Genomic DNA, 19,497 nt, shown 5'->3' with positions numbered 1-19,497 from the left:
TACCAACCCCAATTATAAATATCTGTGTGTATTAATACAGGGATAACAAAAGGCTGCTCACATTTAGAAATACAGTCCAGCACATATGTGTGTATTTATTTGGCAAATGAAAAAATGGATTTGATGAATGCTTTATAAAGGCACAAAGTGTTACAAAGTACAATCATATAAATATTCACAATGGTTCCACTTTGGGGGCACTTGTGTATTGGTTTCTGTTGAAACGTTGTCCTCTGGGGCTCAGATCTAATCGTATTATTAACATCCTGAAAGTCTTGTCTCTCTCTTCTGGCTGTTACAACTTTGGAGAAATTGATTTGGGCAGGTTCAGCCCAGCGCCTAATGGCACCATTCCGCAACACAAAACTGCCTGCAGTTCTGCATCAATTGGCACAGGCAGGATTGAGACTCCCTCAGAGGGTGGGCTGCTGTGGGAAGTGGATTGGATTGGATTTGTTTCTTGTCACGTGTACCGAGGTACAGTGAAAAGTATTTTTCTGCGAGCAGCTCAACAGATCATTAAGTACATGAAAATAAAATAAAATAAAAAGGAAATACATTTTTTTCTTTAAAAAAAAAATTTAGCGTATCCAATTCATTTTTTCCAATTAAGGGGCAATTTAGCGTGGCCAGTCCACCTAGCCTGCACATCTTTGCACGCAAACACGGGGGGAATGTGCAAACTCCACACGGACAGTGACCTAGAGCCGGGATTGAACCTGGGAACTCAGCGCCGTGAGGCACCAGGGCTAACCCACTGCGCTACCTTGCTGCCCAAAAAGAAAATACATAATAGGGCAACACAAGGTACACAATATAAATACATAGACACCGGCATCGGCTGAAGCTTACAGGAATGTAGTATTAATCCGGTCAGTTAATAAGAGGGTCGTTTAGGAGTCTGGTAACAGCGGGGAAGAAGCTGTTTTTGAATCTGTTTGGGCGTGTTCTCAGACTTTTGTATCTCCTGCCCGATGGAAGAAGTTGGAAAAGTGATGCCTTCCCTGCCTGAGGTAAACTGGACAGAGGCTGAGCAGCATGCGTATCAACCTGACCTGTGTTATCTCAGATCCAGGTACGCTGAACGCTGAGGCCGGGAATCAAATGGGGCAAAACACATTGTAGCCCACAATACCCGGTCCCCTTGTCTTGACGAAATGGTACCTCTTGTCAGGTTAAAAGAGAAAATGTGGAAGATGCACAGACACTCAGTCAGCAGCGATTTCACCCAAAACATGGAAGATGTTAACTGAGGGAGGGTCAGCTGTCCTCAGTGGCTAGCACTTGGTCTCAGAGACAATAAAGATGTGGCTTCAAGCCCTATTCCAGGGGCCCCGGTACAAAACAAGGTTGACTCTTCCAGTGCAGTACTGAGGGAGTGCTGCACTGTCGGAGGTGCCACCTTTCCCAGGAGGTTAACACAGTCATTACTGCATTGCTGTATTTGGGATCTTGCTGTGCGTGAATTGGCTGCCATGTTTCTCAGAACAGTGGCTACACTTCAAGGAAGGTACAGCACCTTGGGACACTCTGAAGGGTGTAAAGAGGGTGTTGTTCTCACCTGCCATGTGCTTCAAATGTTCATGGTTTCTCTCTGTCCCCGAGTTGTGTGTGGGTTACTGTTTTCCCGCCTGTGCCTTTTGCCCGGGGAGCACCTTTTCCAGTGCTCCCCATGGGCCAGCACTGTGAAAGTGAGCCTCCCCTTCAACAACCCCATTGAGATCGAGGAGTGGGTGCAGAATGGAGCACTCTATGCAGCAAAACACTTTCTGTGCTGACCTCGTTCTCTAAACATCTATTTCTCATTTGGACTTGGAACCATTCGAACTAATAGAAACAAAATCCTTTCCCAGCAATGAATTTCTGTCACTTGCCTTGTGGCCCAGAACAATCACTGCGGGGTTGATTAATACTCAGAAGTGAGGCTGTGTTTTTAACTCTTGTTAGTGCAGTGATATTTTTACAGGTGCTGTTGTGAACATACATCAGCCCATTTCCCATGATCTTTACCCTGCCTCTCAGATAGCCACTGCCATCGTGACAGGATGATTATGATAAAAAATTCAATACCTTTGGATGCAGCAATGAATAAACATTCAGATGAAGAACACATTTTCCCATTCAGGGTCAACCCACGTAAACAATATAAATCTTTTCCCTCCAATTCTCGAATAAAAGTTGTTTTTAAATATTTTCTCACCCTCACAGATTTCCCAGCAATGGGCCATTTCCCTGTGTTTGTTTTGATACATTCACGGGAAGTGGGTGTCGTGGCCACGCCAGCATTTGTTGCCCCCCCCCCCCCCCGCCCGCCCGAATCGCCCTTGAAATGAGGGCCTTGCTCAGCCCCCTCGGAGGGCAGTTAAGAGGCAACTACGTTGCTGTGGGTCTCGAGTCACATGTAGGCCAGACCAGGGTAAGGCCGGCAGATTTCCCTCCTGCAGGGACTAAGGTGGGTTTTTACAACAATGTTGTTGTCATGGTGACCAGCACCAAGATCTCTTTTGCGTTCATTGAATTCGAATTCCGCCAAATGATGTGGCGGGAATTGAACATGTCCTGGCTGAAACCTATCCCACACCTAACATCGCTAAAACGGATTACCCCGACGACTGGAGAATTCTGACCCACATATCTGTTTGTGGGAGCTTGCTGTGCACTCGTCGCCTGCCTTGTTCCCCACATTACAACAGTGACGACACTCCAAAAATACTTAATGAGCCGTAAAATGCTTTGGGATATCCTCAGGTTGTAAAAGAATCTATATAAATCAATGTGTTACTTTCATCACTCTATAATTCCCATGGACTTGGTGTTGAGAGGTTGAATAAACTTGGTTTGTTCTCACTGGAACGAAGGAGATTGAGAAGCGACCTGATAGAGGTCTACAAAATTATGAGGGGCATAGACAGGCATTGGTTTAAGGTGTGAGGGGCAAGGTTTAGAGGAGATGTACGAGGCAAGTTTTTTTACACAGAGGGTGCCTGGAACTCGCTGCCGGAGGAGGTGGTGGAAGCAGGGACGAGGTTTAAGAGGCAACTTGACAAATACATGAATAGGATGGGAATAGATGGAAGTGCAGAAGATTTTAGTTTAGACGGGCAGCATGGTCGGCGCAGACTTGGAGGGCCGGAGGGCCTGTTCCTGTGCTGTACTTTTCTTTGTTCTTTGTTTGTTCTTTGACCTCAATCTTTTCTAATTCTGCGTTTTGTAAATTGCGAATGAAACTTTCCCTCAATCTCATTCACCACATGATATACCTCACTTCAAGCCCAACATTTAAATATAAAGCTCTGCGTCAACAATAAAATATTCCCCGATGATCAAACTTTGGAGATGGGGCATAATAATTGCAGTCAATCCACTGCTAACCGTTACTTTTCACACCGTTTAGAAGTCTAATAAACTTTGGTGTGGAGTACAGGTTGTGCTTATGCTCTGTTTTGATTTGTCTCTGGAGTGAATGAGTGAGTAAATGAACCATGGGACCAAAGTCTGCAAATTGGTTCATTTTTATCTGCAATGTGCACAAATCCCGATTTCAAACAGAACGTTTCTTGGCAAAGCAACCGTGCAGTTACGAGGCCTCAACAATATAATCAGTGCGTGCTTATTTTCCAGTAATAAATCACATTTGGCACGACCGAATAACATGTAGAGACGCAACATGTAAAGTGAGAAGACAAATTCCGCAACTGCACACATTATAGACTCATTTTATTCAACGATGTTTAAAGAAAAATAGCACAGTGGGCTGCGCTTTATCTGAATATCTCTTCTCGCCGCGTTCCAGCGTGAGTTTGAACAGTACTTATTCTAATTGTCCAACTATTAAGACAGAAACAAGAGAAAATGGCAAGGTTCATGGTTGGAGAGATTTTTATTTCCCGCAATGAGGGCCTGTTGAAATGTGTGCAAATAGGCTTTTGGGGAGTGTCAGTGCTGGCAAGTTACCTCAGGAACAAGAATGATTTGGCAGCTATCCCAGATTACAGCAAGGAAGGATGGAAGTTATCAACCGGTATGTCACTGACCCCCAGAGGGAATGCTTTGCACTTTGTCGACTCAGTCGCACAAACAGACAGTAAAGGTCGATAAGAGGAAGAACTTGCATTCACATAGCTGCCTCAGGATGAGTCCGATTCCTTCACAACCCATGAAGTACTTTCAAAGTGTAGTCTTGTTGTAGTGTAGAAGACACAAATGCCTATTTCACACAGCAAGGTCTCACAAACAGCAATATGATCCTGCTGTAATTTTTCTTTGTTCTTTGTTCTTCTTTGATATTGGTTGAAGGATAAATGCTGGCGAGGGCATCCTCCCTCTGCTCCCTCCCTCTGCCTCTCATCCAATCACTCCTTCCAAAGTAAAGCTTTGTTATACCAAGAGATCCCTCAAAACAAAACCACGAATGAAAGCTGGAGCAGCACGGTAGCATAGTGGTTAGCGCAGTTGCTTCACAGCTCCAAGGTCCCAGGTTCGATTCCCGGCTTGGGTCACTGTCTGTGCGGGGTCTGCACGTTCTCCACATGTCTGCGTAGGTTTCCTCCGGGTGCTCCGGTTTCTTCCCACAGTCCAAAGATGGGCAGGTTAGGTGGATTGGCCATTCTAAATTCCCCTTAGTGTCCAAAAACGTTAGACTGGGTTACGGGGATAAGGGGGATGGGGTGGAGACGTGAGGCGCTCTTTCCGAGGGCCGGTGCAGACTCCATGGCCTCCTTCTGCACTGCAAATTCTATGACTATCTTTATGAGCACAACGTTCACAGGCCGCAGATTATTTTTGTTTTTAAGTCAGTTTCTCTTTATGAGTGCCCAGGAGGGGCAGCACGGTGGCACAGTGGTTAGCATTGCTGCCTACGGCGCTGAGGACCCGGATTCGACTCCCGGCCCTGGGTCACTGTCCATGTGGAGTTTGCACATTCTCCCCGTGTTGGCGTGGGTTTCGCCCCCACAACCCAAAGATGTGCAGCGTGGGTGGATTGGCCACGCTAAATTGCCCCTTAATTGGAAAAATTAATTGGGTACTCTAAATTTATTTAAAAAAGAAAAAGAAAAAAAAGATGAGTGCCCAGGAGGAATAGCAATCAGAATACTGGGTTGCTTCATCGCTTCAACCTGCACAGCAGCACAGTGAACAAAAAACAAAGAGCAACACAGCACAGGAACAGGCACTTCGCCCCTCCAAGCCTGCGCCGACCATGGAACCTGCCTAAACCAAAACCATACGTACCTACGGAGTCCGTAACCTTCCATTCCCACCCTATTCATATATTTGTCTAGATGCCTCTTAAATGCCGCTATCGTACCTCCTCCAACATTCCCCAGGCAGTGCGTTCCATATATTTACCACCCGCTGTGTAAAAAAACTTGCCATGCACATCTGGTCTAAACTTTTACCCACGCACTTTAAATCTATGTCCCGGAAAACTTGAGTCTCCTACCCTAGGAAAGAGCACTGACTATCCACCCTGTCCATGCCACTCATAATCTTATAGACTTCTATCAGGTCGCCTCTTAGCCTCCGTCGCTCCAGTGAGAACAGATCGGGTTTATCTAACCTCTCCTCATAGCTAATGCCCTCCATACCAGGCAACATCCTAGTAAACCACTTCTGTGCCCTCTCAAAGCATTCACATCCTTCTGGTAGTGTGGCAGCCAGAATTGTACAGAGTATTCCAAATGAGGCCTAACTAAGGTCCTGTACAGCTTCAACACGACTTGCCAATTTTTATATTCAATGCTCCGACCGATGAAGTGGTTAGCACAGTTGCTTCACAGCGGCAGGGTCCCAGGTTCGATTACTGGCTTCGATCACTGTCTGTGCGGAGTCTGCACATTATTTCCGTGTCTGCGTGGGTTTCCTGCCACAAGTCCTGAAAGACGTGCTTGCTGGGTGAATTGGACATTCTGAATTCTCCCTCGGTGTACCCGAACAGGCGCTGGAATGTGGCGACTAGGGGATTTTCACAGTAACTTCATTGCAGTGTTAATGTAAGCCTACTTGTGACAATAAAGGTTATTATTGTTAACCACAATCTGAAGTATGTCCACTGTATGTCCACTGTCATCCGGGTGTGTGTGTGTTTTACTAAGTTGGCAATAGGGATGACTGCCTTATTTGCCACTTGTGGCAACTCCATGAATGTTTTCATGAAGATTTACTCCGGTTGACTCTGATACCCAGAGGCTGCTGTTCCATTTGTTTCTTCATAATGAAAAATGAAAATGAAAATCGCTTATTGTCACGAGTAGGCTTCAATGATATAACCTTACTGCTATCTTTACGCCTTAATGCGTTTGTAAATATATTTCCGGAAGATTTGTCATCCCTCTTCCGTAGGAACTGAAAAGGTTCTCATGCCATTATACAAAACTAAAGACAGCTTGACCTGGGGAGTCACACAAAACTGAAAACATATTGGAATTGAAATACAATTTTTCCTGGGACAATATTCTAAAAGTGCCACTTCAGTACGCACAGTCTCCCATCTGAAAAATGAGACTCGTGTCTCCCCAGCTTGGGCTGGGACTCAAACCCCTGCTCTAAGACATGCAAAAGGACAGCCTTCAAAATGACTTTGTCAGGCATCCTTCCAGTCTTTTGAATGGATGTTGCAACACAAGATATCAAGCAGTATGTTGACAAGGTAAAAAGCTGAGTGGTTCTCAGGCAGCCCAGGGCTGTGGATTTTTTCACTTGCGAAATTCTAGCTTCGCAGTTCTGTCAATGAGTAAAACCCAGTGGGGTCAACAGCAGTCACGCGTTGTTCAAATTAATGTCTGTCATCAAAACTTGGAATCTTGGATGGTAACTCAAGTTCAAAGTTTCAATTTTCAACAAATTTACAATATTTTCATTCTTGTGGACATGTGGGGAAAACAAACAGGAACACCAAGAAAACAAGATGGGATGAAATGGGAACAATTCTGACCGTGATCTGGGAGTACATTGACGCTATGTACTCTGTATTGGACACTGACAGGAGCTCACTCTCTCTACTGGACAGTGACAGGAGCTCACTGTCTGTATTGGACACTGACAGGAGCTCACTCTCTCTACTGGACACTGACAGGAGCTCACTGTCTGTACTGGACACTGACAGGAGCTCACTGTCTGTACTGGACACTGACAGGAGCTCACTGTCTGTACTGGACAGTGACAGGAGCTCCCTCTCTCTACTGGACACTGACAGGAGCTCACTGTCTGTACTGGACACTGACAGGAGCTCACTGTCTGTACTGGACAATGACAGGAGCTCACTGTCTGTACTGGACACTGACAGGAGCTCATTCTCTCTACTGGACAGTGACAGGAGCTCACTCTGTACTGGACAGTGACAGGAGCTCACTGTCTGTACTGGACACTGACAGGAGCTCACTGTCTGTACTGGACACTGACAGGAGCTCACTCTCTACTGGACAGTGACAGGAGCTCACTCTGTACTGGACAGTGACAGGAGCTCACTGTCTGTACTGGACAGTGACAGAGGGTCACTCTGCCACCTGAAACTGTTGGAAGTAACACTGAGCATGTGAGCGAATCAGCCATTCACTCTAATGGATATTCACTTTGTGCAAACAAGGCTGATGAAAACTAACTCCAGCTGTAGGCCCTATTGAAATTCAGTCTAAACCCTGAGGAGTGCTGCATTTGGTCTATCCGAATACATCCCCCCTGGCTGCATCATGACGATGTGACCTTCACAGTGAACAGCACAGTTGAGGTCGACAGGTCACTGTGAGGAAAATGAGGGCCTGTTTCTGCGCCCTGCATATTAATGGCACCGTGCTGCGCATTATTCTCCCAAACTAAATATTATCTTTTATTTCATGGGTGACGACAGCAAAGAAAAAACAGTATCGCCACCTGGCGCGCTGAATGCATTGCCAATATTTTACTCATGTATTTTAGTGCATTGATTGAACACAATCCCTGCCTTTATTTTCCCATTTTTACCCCCCTTCAATTAAATGTGCCATGTGGAACATCATTGCAGCCAGGTAGGTTAACCATTTTATTTTGCCAATCGGATATTTTGCCACGCTAAATCGCCCCATAATTGGAAAAAAATGAATCAGGTATTTAAAATTTATATTTAAAAAAAACCGAATGGTGGAAGTCCTCGCGATGACCCCTGATGGACAAAGGGTTGAGGACGGAATGGGAGGGTGGGGGTGGAGTGGCGGTCTTTGAGGGAACTTTTGAGAGTAAGACTCGCAGACAAGCACCTGGTCCAGTTGGCCCAGCTCGACTACGTAAATAAAATCAAATGTTTCCTCTCAGCGTGACGATTAACGACATACCTCACCGAGGGCTTCGGTTGGGAGTCCAGACTAACACGGAGCTGCTGAGGACTATCAGGAGGCCTCTCGAAGCAATGGCATCGCAAGCCTAGCATACGCATCACTCCTCAACTCCCTCACAGTTTGGCATCAAGCCCAGACAAAGTAATGATTTTTCTTTCAAAACAAGCGAGCAGCATACCAACAAGAGATTCCGGTCACTAAATGCTCCTCAGGGTCAGGCCACATAGTTTTGTTGAGGGAGGAAAAGGGAAGCATGCTGATTTCACAGAATTGCGTTTTGGTTGCTGATAAATCATCGACTGTTCTGAAAGGCTTTGCACTCGGATTTATTAAAAGTCGTCAGCTTTCCTTGGGGGCGCGCGGGGGGTGAGTGGTTTGAAGGCATCTTTTGATTCTTGCCAGGAGGTCGAGGTGACTCAACTTCCCTCTCATGACGGCAGAAAATTCCCTCTTTCTCTCCCGCTGACATTTTGATGGCATTAACTCTGTTGGGTTGTAGAACAACACAATCACGTTGTGTGACGCAATCCCTCAACCTCCCCTGACCACCAAGAATTAGGATTGACTTCATCACTGCTCTCCACCCAGGGAGATTTATCTTCCAGATTTAACCTTCCGCGAGACGTGTTTGCCAATCCCTTTTTCCTATTTCTTTCCAAGCATGTGAGAAACAGAACTATTCATACAGTGTCTTCACTGACCTTCGGACAGGCCAAACCCGTTTACATCCAATGTGGCACTTTTGAAGTGTTATTGTTATAATGTGGGTAACATGGCAACCAATTTGTCCAAAGAGATAATGGCCAGAAACTCTGCTGTGAGTGATGTTAGTTGAGGTATGGACTTTGGTTAAAACACCAAGAGAAACTCCTCTGCTCCTGTTCATCTAACACCCTGGAAACTTGTACATCCACCCAGGAAGCATAGGTTTAAGGTCTCATCTGAAAGATGTCACCGTCTGACAGTGCCTGCCCTGGTGCTTCACCCTAGATTCTGTGCTCAAACAGCATGATAGCATAGTGGTTAGCACAAATGCTTCACAGCTCCAGTGTCCCAGGTTCGATTCCCGGCTTGGGTCACTCTCTGTGTGGAGTCTGCATGTTCTCCCCGTGTGTGCGTGGGTTTCCTCCGGGTGCTCCAGTTTCCTCCCACAGTACTTTCCTGGGGCGGAGAAACTACGACATCTTTTTCGCAGCCTCCAACACATCATCAGCGAGGATGGACATCTTGCCAAGGTCATCCCCACACCCCCACTACTGGCCTTCAAACAACCGCGCAACCTCAAACAAACCATTGTTTGCAGCAAATTACCCAGCCTTCAGAACAGCAACCACAACACCACAAAACCCTGCCAGGGTAATCTCTGCAAGACATGCCAGATCATCGACATGGACACCACCATTACACGTGGAAACACCACCCACCAGGTACGCGGCGCATACTCGTGCGACTCGACCAATGTAGTCTACCTCATACGCTGCAGGAAAGGATGTCCCGAAGCGTGGTACATTGGCGAGACCATGCAGACACTGCGACAACGAATAAACGGGCATCGTGCGACTATCAACAGGCAGGACTGTTCCCTTCCAGTTGGGGAACACTTCAGCAGTCAAGGACATTCAGCCTCTGATCTCCGGGTCAGCATTCTACAAGGAGGCCTTCAGGAGACGCGACAACGCAAAATTGCTGAGCAAAAACTTATAGCTAAGTTCCGCACGCATGAATGCGGACTCAACCAGGATCTGGGATTCATGTCGCATTACATTCGGCCCCCACCAACAAGCCTGGACTTGCAGAGGCCTACCGACTGAACTGGCTTGGGGCAATTCACACCTCTTTAACCTGGAGTTACCTCTCTCTCTGCATCTTTGATGATTTGATTGCCTGCAGGTGCTCGCATTCCGGGGCATCTCTGACTGTGTCTATATAAACATTTCTGGAACAAGCCTTTCCATTCACCTGAAGAAGGAGCCGTGCTCCGAAAGCTCGTGTTTGAAACAAACCTGTTGGACTTTAACCTGGTGTTGTAAGACTTCTTACTGTGCTCACCCCAGTCCAACGCCGGCATCTCCACATCATCAGTCCAAAGATGTGCAGTTTAGGTGGATTGGCCATGCTAAATTGCCCTTAGTGTTAGGTGGGGTTACTGGGTTATGGGGATAGGGTGATGTTGACCTTGGATAGGGTGCTCTTTCCAAGAGCCGGTGCAGACTCAATGGCCTCCTTCTGCACTGTAAATTCTATCTAACTCTCTGGAGGGCTACTTGAACCCCCAACCACCTGAATCATAGGTGCAAGAGTTAGCACCAAGCCACAGCTAGCTAGTCGCAACACTTGGAAACACAGGAGCACAAGAATTAGGAGCAGTGGTAGTCCAATTGGCCTGTCAAGATTGCTCCATCATTTGGTAAGACCATGGCTAATCTGATTCTGGCTTTGACTCCACATTCCTGCGAGCCCCTCCCTCACCCTCACTGCCCCAATAGCACCTTCTTTTCCCTTGCCGATCAAAAATCTATCCAACTCGGTCTTGAATATATTCAGTGACCCAGCCTCCGCTGCCGTCTGGGGAAGGATACTTTTATACTTGATTTCCCTGGCAATAAATCCCAACATTCCATTTGTCTTCCGAATCACTTGCTGTAACTGCGGACTAAGATTTTGTGATTAATGTACCATGCCACCCAAATCTTCCTGTACCCTTGGGTTCCACAGTTTCTCTCCATTTAAATAACATACCGCTTCTATTCCTCCTGTCAAAGGGGACAAATTCACACTTTTCCACATTAAACTCCATCTGCCAAATTTCTGCCCACTCACTTTACCTATCAAAATTCCTTTGTCGACTCTTCATGTCCTCTTGACAGCTTACTTTCCTGCATGTCCTTATATCATCAGTAAATTTAGCTAAACCAATCCTCTATCCATGCTAATATGTCACTACTATACTATGAGCTCTTATTTTGTGCAGTAACCTTTGATGTGGCACCTTATTGAATGCCCTTTGGAAATCCAAGTACTTCACTGTTACAGGTACCCCTTTATCCATCATGTGTGGTGCTTCATCAAAGAGCTCTAACAAATTAGATTTCCTTTTCACAAAACCATGGTGACTCTGCCTGATTGTGTTCTGATGTTCTAAGTGTCCTGCTATTACTTCTTTAATAATGGCGTCCAGCTTTTTCCTGACGACAGACTAACTGGCCTACAATTTTGTGGTTTCTGTCACCCTCCTTCTTTTCATAAAGGTGTTGCATTTATGATTTTCCATTCCACTGGAATTGTTCCAGAATCTTTGGAATTTGGGACGGTCACAGACAATACATCTACTGGGTGCGATCTAACGGCCGTGCCACGCCCGACTCGGGACACAATGCGGCTGGTAAATCGGGCAGAGACCTCTCACAAGATTTACACGGCCTGTGATGCCCTGCGAGACCTAAAGGGATCTAATGAGAACGAACATGTGGACCAGGCGGAACGGCACTTGGAGCGGGGGGCGGGGGGTAGGGAGGGACTCTGCCAGATTAGAGGAGGCCTCTTGGATGGTTAGCCTCTGGGAAGGCTGGTTGGTACCCTGGCACGTCTGATGCCACCCAGGCACCTTGGCAGTACCAGCCTGGCAGTACCATTCAGGTGCCACCTGGCACTTCCAGGGTACCCAGGTGTCACTGCCTGGTTGGTGGCACCCAGGTGACATCTTGCCCATGTCGGGGACTGGGCCTAAGGGTGTCCTGCCCTTATGAGGTGGGATGGGGGATGGGGGGGGCTTGAGAACCCCCTAATCGGTAAGTTGGGGTGTTGGAGGGGTCCGGGGGTCCTGTTGGGGGGGGGGGGGGGGGGGGGGTGGGTTGAGATATCGGGGTGCCATTTAAAAATGGTAGCCAGATCTCTTCCTGCACTGGTGAGTATAAACTCCTCAGTGCAGGAAATGAAAGGAAAATGCATTCCTCACCCAGGCCAGAAAGAGAAGCAGAGTCACGTTTAATAGTGGCATCGTTCTCCACGCTGCAAGTACCAGGAAACACCCCACTAAACACGCACATAACAGGACTCGAGTTTTTGTCCATCAAATCGTGCCCACCATCTTTGCAGGCACTTATTTTAAGGCCCTAGGATGAAGCCACCTGGTTCAAGTGCCTTCTCGATCTTTAGGTCCAATAGTTTCCCCTTGTGATTGTTTTTTCTTGTTTTTTTTTATAAATTTAGAGTACCCAATTCATTTTTTCCAATTAGAGGCAATTTAGCGTGGCCAATCCACCTACCCTGCACATCTTTGGGTTGTGGGGGCGAAACCCACGCAAACACAGGGAGAATGTGCAAACTCCACGCGGACAGTGACCCAGGGCCGGGATCGAACCTGGGACCTCGGCGCCGTGAGGCAGCAGTGCTAACCACTGCACCACCGTGCTGCCCTGTGATTGTTTTAAGTTCCTCCTTCCTTTTACCTCTTGATTTTCAACTATCAAGACAGACAGAAAGTATCTATTCAACACTTCTGCCATCTCCCTGTTTTCCATTATTATTTCCTTAATCTCATGCATGAAGGGAACAAACTCTTTTTAAATACCTGTTGAAACCCTTCCTATCTGTTTTATTTATTTCTGGCGAGCTTTCACTCATACTCTAATTTCTCCCTCATTATTTTTTAGTCATTCATAGAATCATACAATCACCACGTGGAGAATGTACAAACTTCTTTGCTGACTTCTAAAATCTGTCCAATCTTCTGACCGACCACTGATCTCTGCAGTTTTCTATGATTTTTCCTTCAATTTGATACCATCCCTAACTTCCTTAGTCAGCCACCTGCACATAGGATCTTTCTTACTTTCTAAATGGAATGTATCTTTGCTGAGAGTTATGAAGTACCTCCTTAAAAGTCTGTCACTGCTCCTCTACTGCCATATCTTTTAACCTATTCTCCCAGTTCACTTTTGCCAATTCTTTCTTCGTACCTTTGTAATTCACTTAATTTAAGTCTAAGACACTAGTCTTAGACCCACACTTGTTACCCTCAAACTGAATGTGAAATTCTATCATGTTATGATCACTGTTGCTATGAGGTTATTAACTAATCTTGTCGCAGTGTGTAATTCCAGGTCTAAAATATTTAGCACTAGATTGTGCTACTCTAATTAATTGTCTCAAATACACTTCGAGAACTCATCTTTCAGGCTACCGTTGCCAGACTGGTTCATCCAATCTTTATGAAGATTAAAATCACTCTTTTTTTTCCCCAATTATTTTTCTCCAGTTAAGGGGCAATTTAGCGTGGCCAATCCACCTAACCTGCACATCTTTTGGGTTGTGGGGGTGAAACACACGCAGACATGGGGAGAATGTGCAAATTCACACAGACAGTGACCCAGCGCCGGGATTCGAACCCGGGTCCTCAGCGCCGCAGTCCCAGTGCTAACCACTGCGCCACATGCCGCCCTAAAGTCACTCATGGTTATTGCAGTAGATTTCTTACAATCCCCATTATTTCTTCCTGTATACTGTTCCGTATGGTGTAGCTACTGTTTGGGGGCTACAAATTACTCCTAATTCTTATCTTCGCTATTTCTTATCTTTACCCAAACCGATTCTACATCTTGATCTCCTGAAGGTCACTTCTCACCCTGGTACAAATGTAATTCTTAATTAACAGAGCTATTCCATCAACTTCTCTTAGCTCCCTGTCCTTCTGAAATGTAAAATACCCTTGAATACTTAGGTCCCAAACCTTAGTCATCCTGCAAAACCGGGCTGGATTCTCCGATTTGGAGACTATGGGCGCAATTCTCCGCACTCACGACGGTGCGGAGAATAGCGGGGGTCGTAAATTTTTACGGCCACGCTAGTCTGACGCCCTCCCGCTATTCTCCCCCCCCCCCCCCCACGACCGACTCCCGACACGAATCGCTGCCGCCGGTTTTTTACGGCGAGCAGCGATTCTCAGCTGGCCGATGGGCCGAATTCCAAGCCCTTTACGGCCGTTCTTACGAACGGCAAACACACCTGGCCTGGCCGTTCGTAAAAACGGCCGTAAAGTCCCGATCTTGGCAATCATGGCACCGATTGGCACGGCAGTACCACGGCCGTGCCAAGGGTGCCATGGGCCCGCGATCGAATTTCCGGGTCCGTGGTCACGCATGCACACGCTGGCAGCCTGCAGCGGCCGTGCCTTGCTTCATGGCAGATGCTGACTTGCGGACCCGGACAACAAAATGGTCTCCCCCTTCAGCCGGCTCGCGCGTCCTGGTCCGCCTCACCACAGTGCCCCCAGCCCCGAATATGTCAACCCCTGCCCGCAGATCGACCCTCCCCCCAACTGTGGCGGCGCTGGACTGAGTTCGCAGCCTCCAGGCTGAGTTCCTGACGGGTGAGACCATGAGAGACCCACGTTGGGAACTCGGCCGGTTGGGGGCGGAACATTGGGGGGGGGGGGGGGGGCGGGACTCAGGCAATGGCCTGAGGCCGTGGATACGTGGATACGTGGCGCAGTGTACTCGCATTGGAGGGGGCGGCGCATCACAGAGGCGGCACTACCCCCAATTCTATCAGGATTTTGGATTCTCTGCCCGGCGCCGAACACGATTTCGCCATCGGCGACCAGAGAATCCAGACCCCCCCCCCCCCCCCCCCCCCCCCGTCTCTGAAATGGTTATCAGATCATGCATACCAATTTATATTTGAGCTAGCAATTCATCCATTTTGGTTTGAAGGCTGTGTGCCTTCAGAGACAGAGCCTCTAATTCTGTGTTTCCCCCATTCTCGCAAACGCTGGCTTTATTTGCTGGTGCACCCCTGAAGTCTGTAGAAGTAAAGTCGCCGTTAGCCACATTCCCCTTTGAGGGGGGAGAGCTGGCTGGTGTTGATTTAACTTGAGGACCACCACACCTCAGACGAGGGGCAAGGTTGAGAAGTCGGGGGCCTTCATGAATAATCTCAGCCGGTACGGGAATTGAACCGGTGCTGTGTGTGCTGCCGGGGATTCCACAGGAGTCATGGTATAAAAACACAGCCAAACACAGACACACCACCTCCTGCAAACCTACCTCTCAGTAAAAATGGAACAGCGGAACAACCTTTGCCAACAGCTCCCATATATGTCTGTAAACTGGTGGAGTGCCTCACAGCCGCATCACCTGCCACAGCAGTCCCAGTTTCTGACAAGTCTCATTGATTCCAAACTAAATCTATCCCTTTGGCAGATTAAGCACCTTAGTCAAACAGTCGGCACTCGTGCTATTGGCTCCTAATGTAGGTGATTAAATCCAGATTTGAAACATAGCCACACAAACATAAAACATACTACGGGTGAACATGTTGCACATAAACCTATCCCTAGTATGTATGAACGGACTCCAAAACCGCAAGTTACATATCTCCAGAGAACTCTAAAAAACTTTAACTGTTGAACACCTTTTTCTGCCTTTTAAGATATATTCTGCCGTGTAACCTAAGCATTTTATTGGTGCTGGATTTCAGAAAAAATAGACGTACAATGCTTTAAGACACTGCTGAATCTTTCAGAGATTTCTTTCAATCCGAAGTAATCAAAGTCGTTTTATGGCACAGGGAAAGGATTCAATCAAAAACAACTGGACAGAGTGTTTGATGGGATTCTCCGCTTCCTCTGGCAGCACAGCCCCCACCCCCGGGTTTCCCGGCGGAGTGGGGGGGGGGGGCTTCAATGGGAAATCCCATTGACAAGCGACAGCAGTATAGAATCCCACCGCCAGCGAATGGCGCATCGCCGAGAAACGCGGCTGGGGGCCCGGAGAATGTAGCCCAGTACCATAGTGGATCCTGTTTTGGTGTAGCTACAGATATGGTAAAGTGAGCCATGTCACACAGCTGCCACAACACGGACGCATCATGGTTTGAATTTTACAATGATCCGGCACAGAACCACAGTGCTTACCAGGCAATGGTACATACAGACTTCAAATTGTAAGGGGTGGTTCTGTGTCACTGATTCGCTGTGTAATGTTTTCCAGATTTCGGGACAATGGAAGAATCCCAGCAAGGATTTTCTGTGAGGTATTTGACATCCTTCTTCCCTTCCTCTCTTTCGATCTCCTCACATTACATAGCGTTTCCCCCCAGTGGAGCCTCTGCAAATACTGTTCTGTTCTGGGTAAGGCAAGGCATTTTTCGTTTCAATCAGATCTGCTCAAAAACTAGCATTTCCACTGCCTCCGGGGCACTGTTGGATAAAGGTTGTGGGGTCCTTGGGCAGCAGATCAGGCTGTGCTCAGTGAGCATAGAAATTTATAGGATTTCTCCCGGGGCACTGGGCTATTCCAAGCCAATTTCTCAAGTTAAAGCCCATTGGGGCAGTCCTAAACTCACAGTGCTAGGATACTCTGATTTCCTCTCTCTCCACAATGATAAGAGCCTCTACTTCAGTCCAATGGTATGTCTGTGATTAAAAGCCTATTATGGGGAGATTAGTTCAATGTTCTTTCTGAAGAAAATTCTAAAACTGTTTAGAAGGATTGGGCTTCTGATTTTTACCATATGGGGATATTCCACCTCCGCAACCACGCCCCCTCCCCAGATATTTTTACAATAGGAAGAAGTGCATTAGATGCAATGCCACATATACCATCCTATTATGTTACGCTATAACAAACAAAGGTTAATGCATTATAGCCTTCTCCTTCAAAATTATCAAGTTTTTTTTTAAGGTGAGTGATCTGTTGGGGACTGCGCAGTGGCACAGTGGTTAGCACTGCTGCCTCACAGTGCCAGGGACTCGGGTTCGATTCCAAACTTGGGTGACTGTCTGTGTGGTGTTTGCACGTTTTCCTCGTGTTGGCATGAGTTTCCTCCCTTTTCCTCCCACAGTCCAAAGATGTGCAGGTTAGGTGGGTTGACCAGGATAAAATTGCCCCTTAGGATGGGGTTGCAGGAATAGGACACGAGATTGGGCCTATGTAGTGGGGTCGCTCAAAGGGTCGATGCAGACTCAGTGGGCCGAATGGCCTCCTTCTGCACTGTGGGGGTTCTATGACTGTAACTTTAAGAATTCTAATCCATTACTCCTAATAGGCATTACTAAAATAAGTGTCGATAGTATCAACAACAACAGCCTGCATTTGTATTGAGCCTTTAACAGAGTAAAATGTCCAACAGCATTGATTAACAATTGGAATTACTTACGGAGTTCATCAAAATGCGTCTCGATGCCATCAGGACCTGGGACTGAACAGATGAGGCGAGCTTTCAGAAAGGTGCTCCATTTGTTGACAAGGCAACAGTGGCCACCATCATCATTCTGCAAGACAAATAGTGACATTGGAATTGACTGACAAGACCATCTACCATCTTGGTATTCATGTGTAAATGATAATGGAGTTATTGACTGATTGTGGCAATCAATCTCCAGTAAAGTAAATAAAGTTACCGTAGTCCCAGATGACCATGGGTTGCTTACCCTGTGAGAGGGGCGGGGGGGAAGCTGACTGGTGGTGATTTAACCTGAGGGTCGCCACACTTCAGGTGAGGGGCAAGGTTGAGAAGGCCATCACTGATACGGGATTGAACCCGTGCTGTTGACCTCGCTCTGCATCATGAACCAGCTGGCCAGCCACATCAGCTGACCGGCTCTATCCATTGGTCTCCAACAGACCCTGACATAAAGCGAGGGAACTTCAGTCTCGGAAACCTTTTGGAAGCCATTAGTCCACAGCCACCTGCTCCTCCCGAGGATGCCACTCTGACCCCAGGTCAGGTCGCTCTCTGACACTGCTTGGCATTCCTTCAATATCAAACACACTGCGGCACGGTGGCACAGTGGTTAACACTGCTGACTCATGGCGCCGAGGACCCAGGTTCGACCCCGACCCCAGGTCACTGTCCGTGTGGAGTTTGCACATTCTCCCCATGTCTACCCCGACAAACCCAAAGATGTCCAGGTTAGGTGGATTGGCCACGCTGAATTGCCCCTTAATTGGAAAAAAATAATTGGGTACTCTAAATTAAAACAAAAATAAATGTGTCTTTCAGATGAAACTTCAAACCTAAGACTTCAACTATCTTTTCAGGGTGAATATAAAAGGTTCCCATGATACCATTCGAGGAAGAGCAGGGGTATTCTCCCTGGTGTCTGACCAACGTTGACCCCTGAACCAACATCGCCAATACAGATTACCTGGGTTCTGTAACTCATTATAGGGCATGTTGTGCAGCTTCACAAACCTGCCTGCAAACATGCACTAGCTCTTCAAAAAGTGACTCACTGATTGTGAAGGACCTTGGGCCATCCTGAACAGGGTGGGTTTCAATAAATTTAAGTATCTTTACTTTCTATCCTGTTATGGCAGCACATTTTTGTCAGCTGCCTCAACAGATTTCCAAGAGAACAAATAAAATGGATTTATAACTCAGGTTAAGCTTTCAAAGTGAATAATGATTCAAATTTGCTTTTCACCTACGTTCATTTTTCTAATTTTATATATGTATAATATATATATGTATATATAATTTTTGATTCAGAATACTTGATATTGCAGTTTCTAGTTTAACTGACGGGGAGAATGTTCCAGAGTCACCGATCTCGCACACATACCAGACAGATCCTTCCTATCCTCGAGTGAATGGCCGAGCTGCCGCTGTCACTGGATTTCTCCCGGAAAAAGAAGTAAAGTTTATCGTCGTTTCTTTCTCCGCTGTCGGGGATTAACTGAGCGTGGACGAATGCTGGATCTGAAACAAGGCAGCAGGGGAGGAACACGATGAATGCTGATTCACAAAATAAAGAAAGACTGGCATTTATATGGTGCTTTTCAGGAACACCTATCAAAGCGTTTTACAGCCTTTGAAGCACCTTGAGGTATCGCCACTATTGTAGTTTCGGAAACACAGCGTCCAATTTGCATGCAGCAGCTCCCACAAACATAGAAACATACAAAATAGATGCAGGAGGCGGCCATTCTGCCCTTCGAGCCTGCTCCGCCATTCATTATGAACACGACTGATCATCAAGTTCAATACCCTGATCCCGCCTTCCCCCATATCCCTTAATCCCTTGAACCCCCAGCGTTTTGTCAACTACTTTCTGTGGTAGTGAATTCCAGAGATTCACCACTCTCTGGGGTGAAGAAATTTCTCCTCACCTCAGTCCTAAAAGATTTACAACTTATCCTTAAACTATGACCCCTGGGCGGCATGGTCGCACAGTAGTTAGCACTGT

General features: G+C 46.9%; 1 protein-coding gene across 1 annotated transcript in view; it reads right to left on the bottom strand.

The window, feature by feature from the left end:
• sema3fb (sema domain, immunoglobulin domain (Ig), short basic domain, secreted, (semaphorin) 3Fb) overlaps positions 1–19,497 on the bottom strand; it is a 256,825-nt gene that overhangs the window by 38,164 nt on the left and 199,164 nt on the right. Inside the window, exons 7-8 of the mRNA XM_038812020.1 lie at positions 18,874–19,010; positions 17,466–17,580 (exon numbers count right to left, since the gene is read on the bottom strand). Of these exons, the coding sequence (XP_038667948.1) occupies positions 17,466–17,580; positions 18,874–19,010 (252 nt within the window). The remainder of the gene's footprint in view (positions 1–17,465; positions 17,581–18,873; positions 19,011–19,497) is intronic.

Source organism: Scyliorhinus canicula, chromosome 11, assembly GCF_902713615.1.
Source record: "Scyliorhinus canicula chromosome 11, sScyCan1.1, whole genome shotgun sequence".
NCBI lineage: Eukaryota > Metazoa > Chordata > Chondrichthyes > Carcharhiniformes > Scyliorhinidae > Scyliorhinus > Scyliorhinus canicula.
The sequence above is the reverse complement of the archived record's forward strand: the minus strand, read 5'-3'. Positions and strand labels throughout refer to the sequence as shown.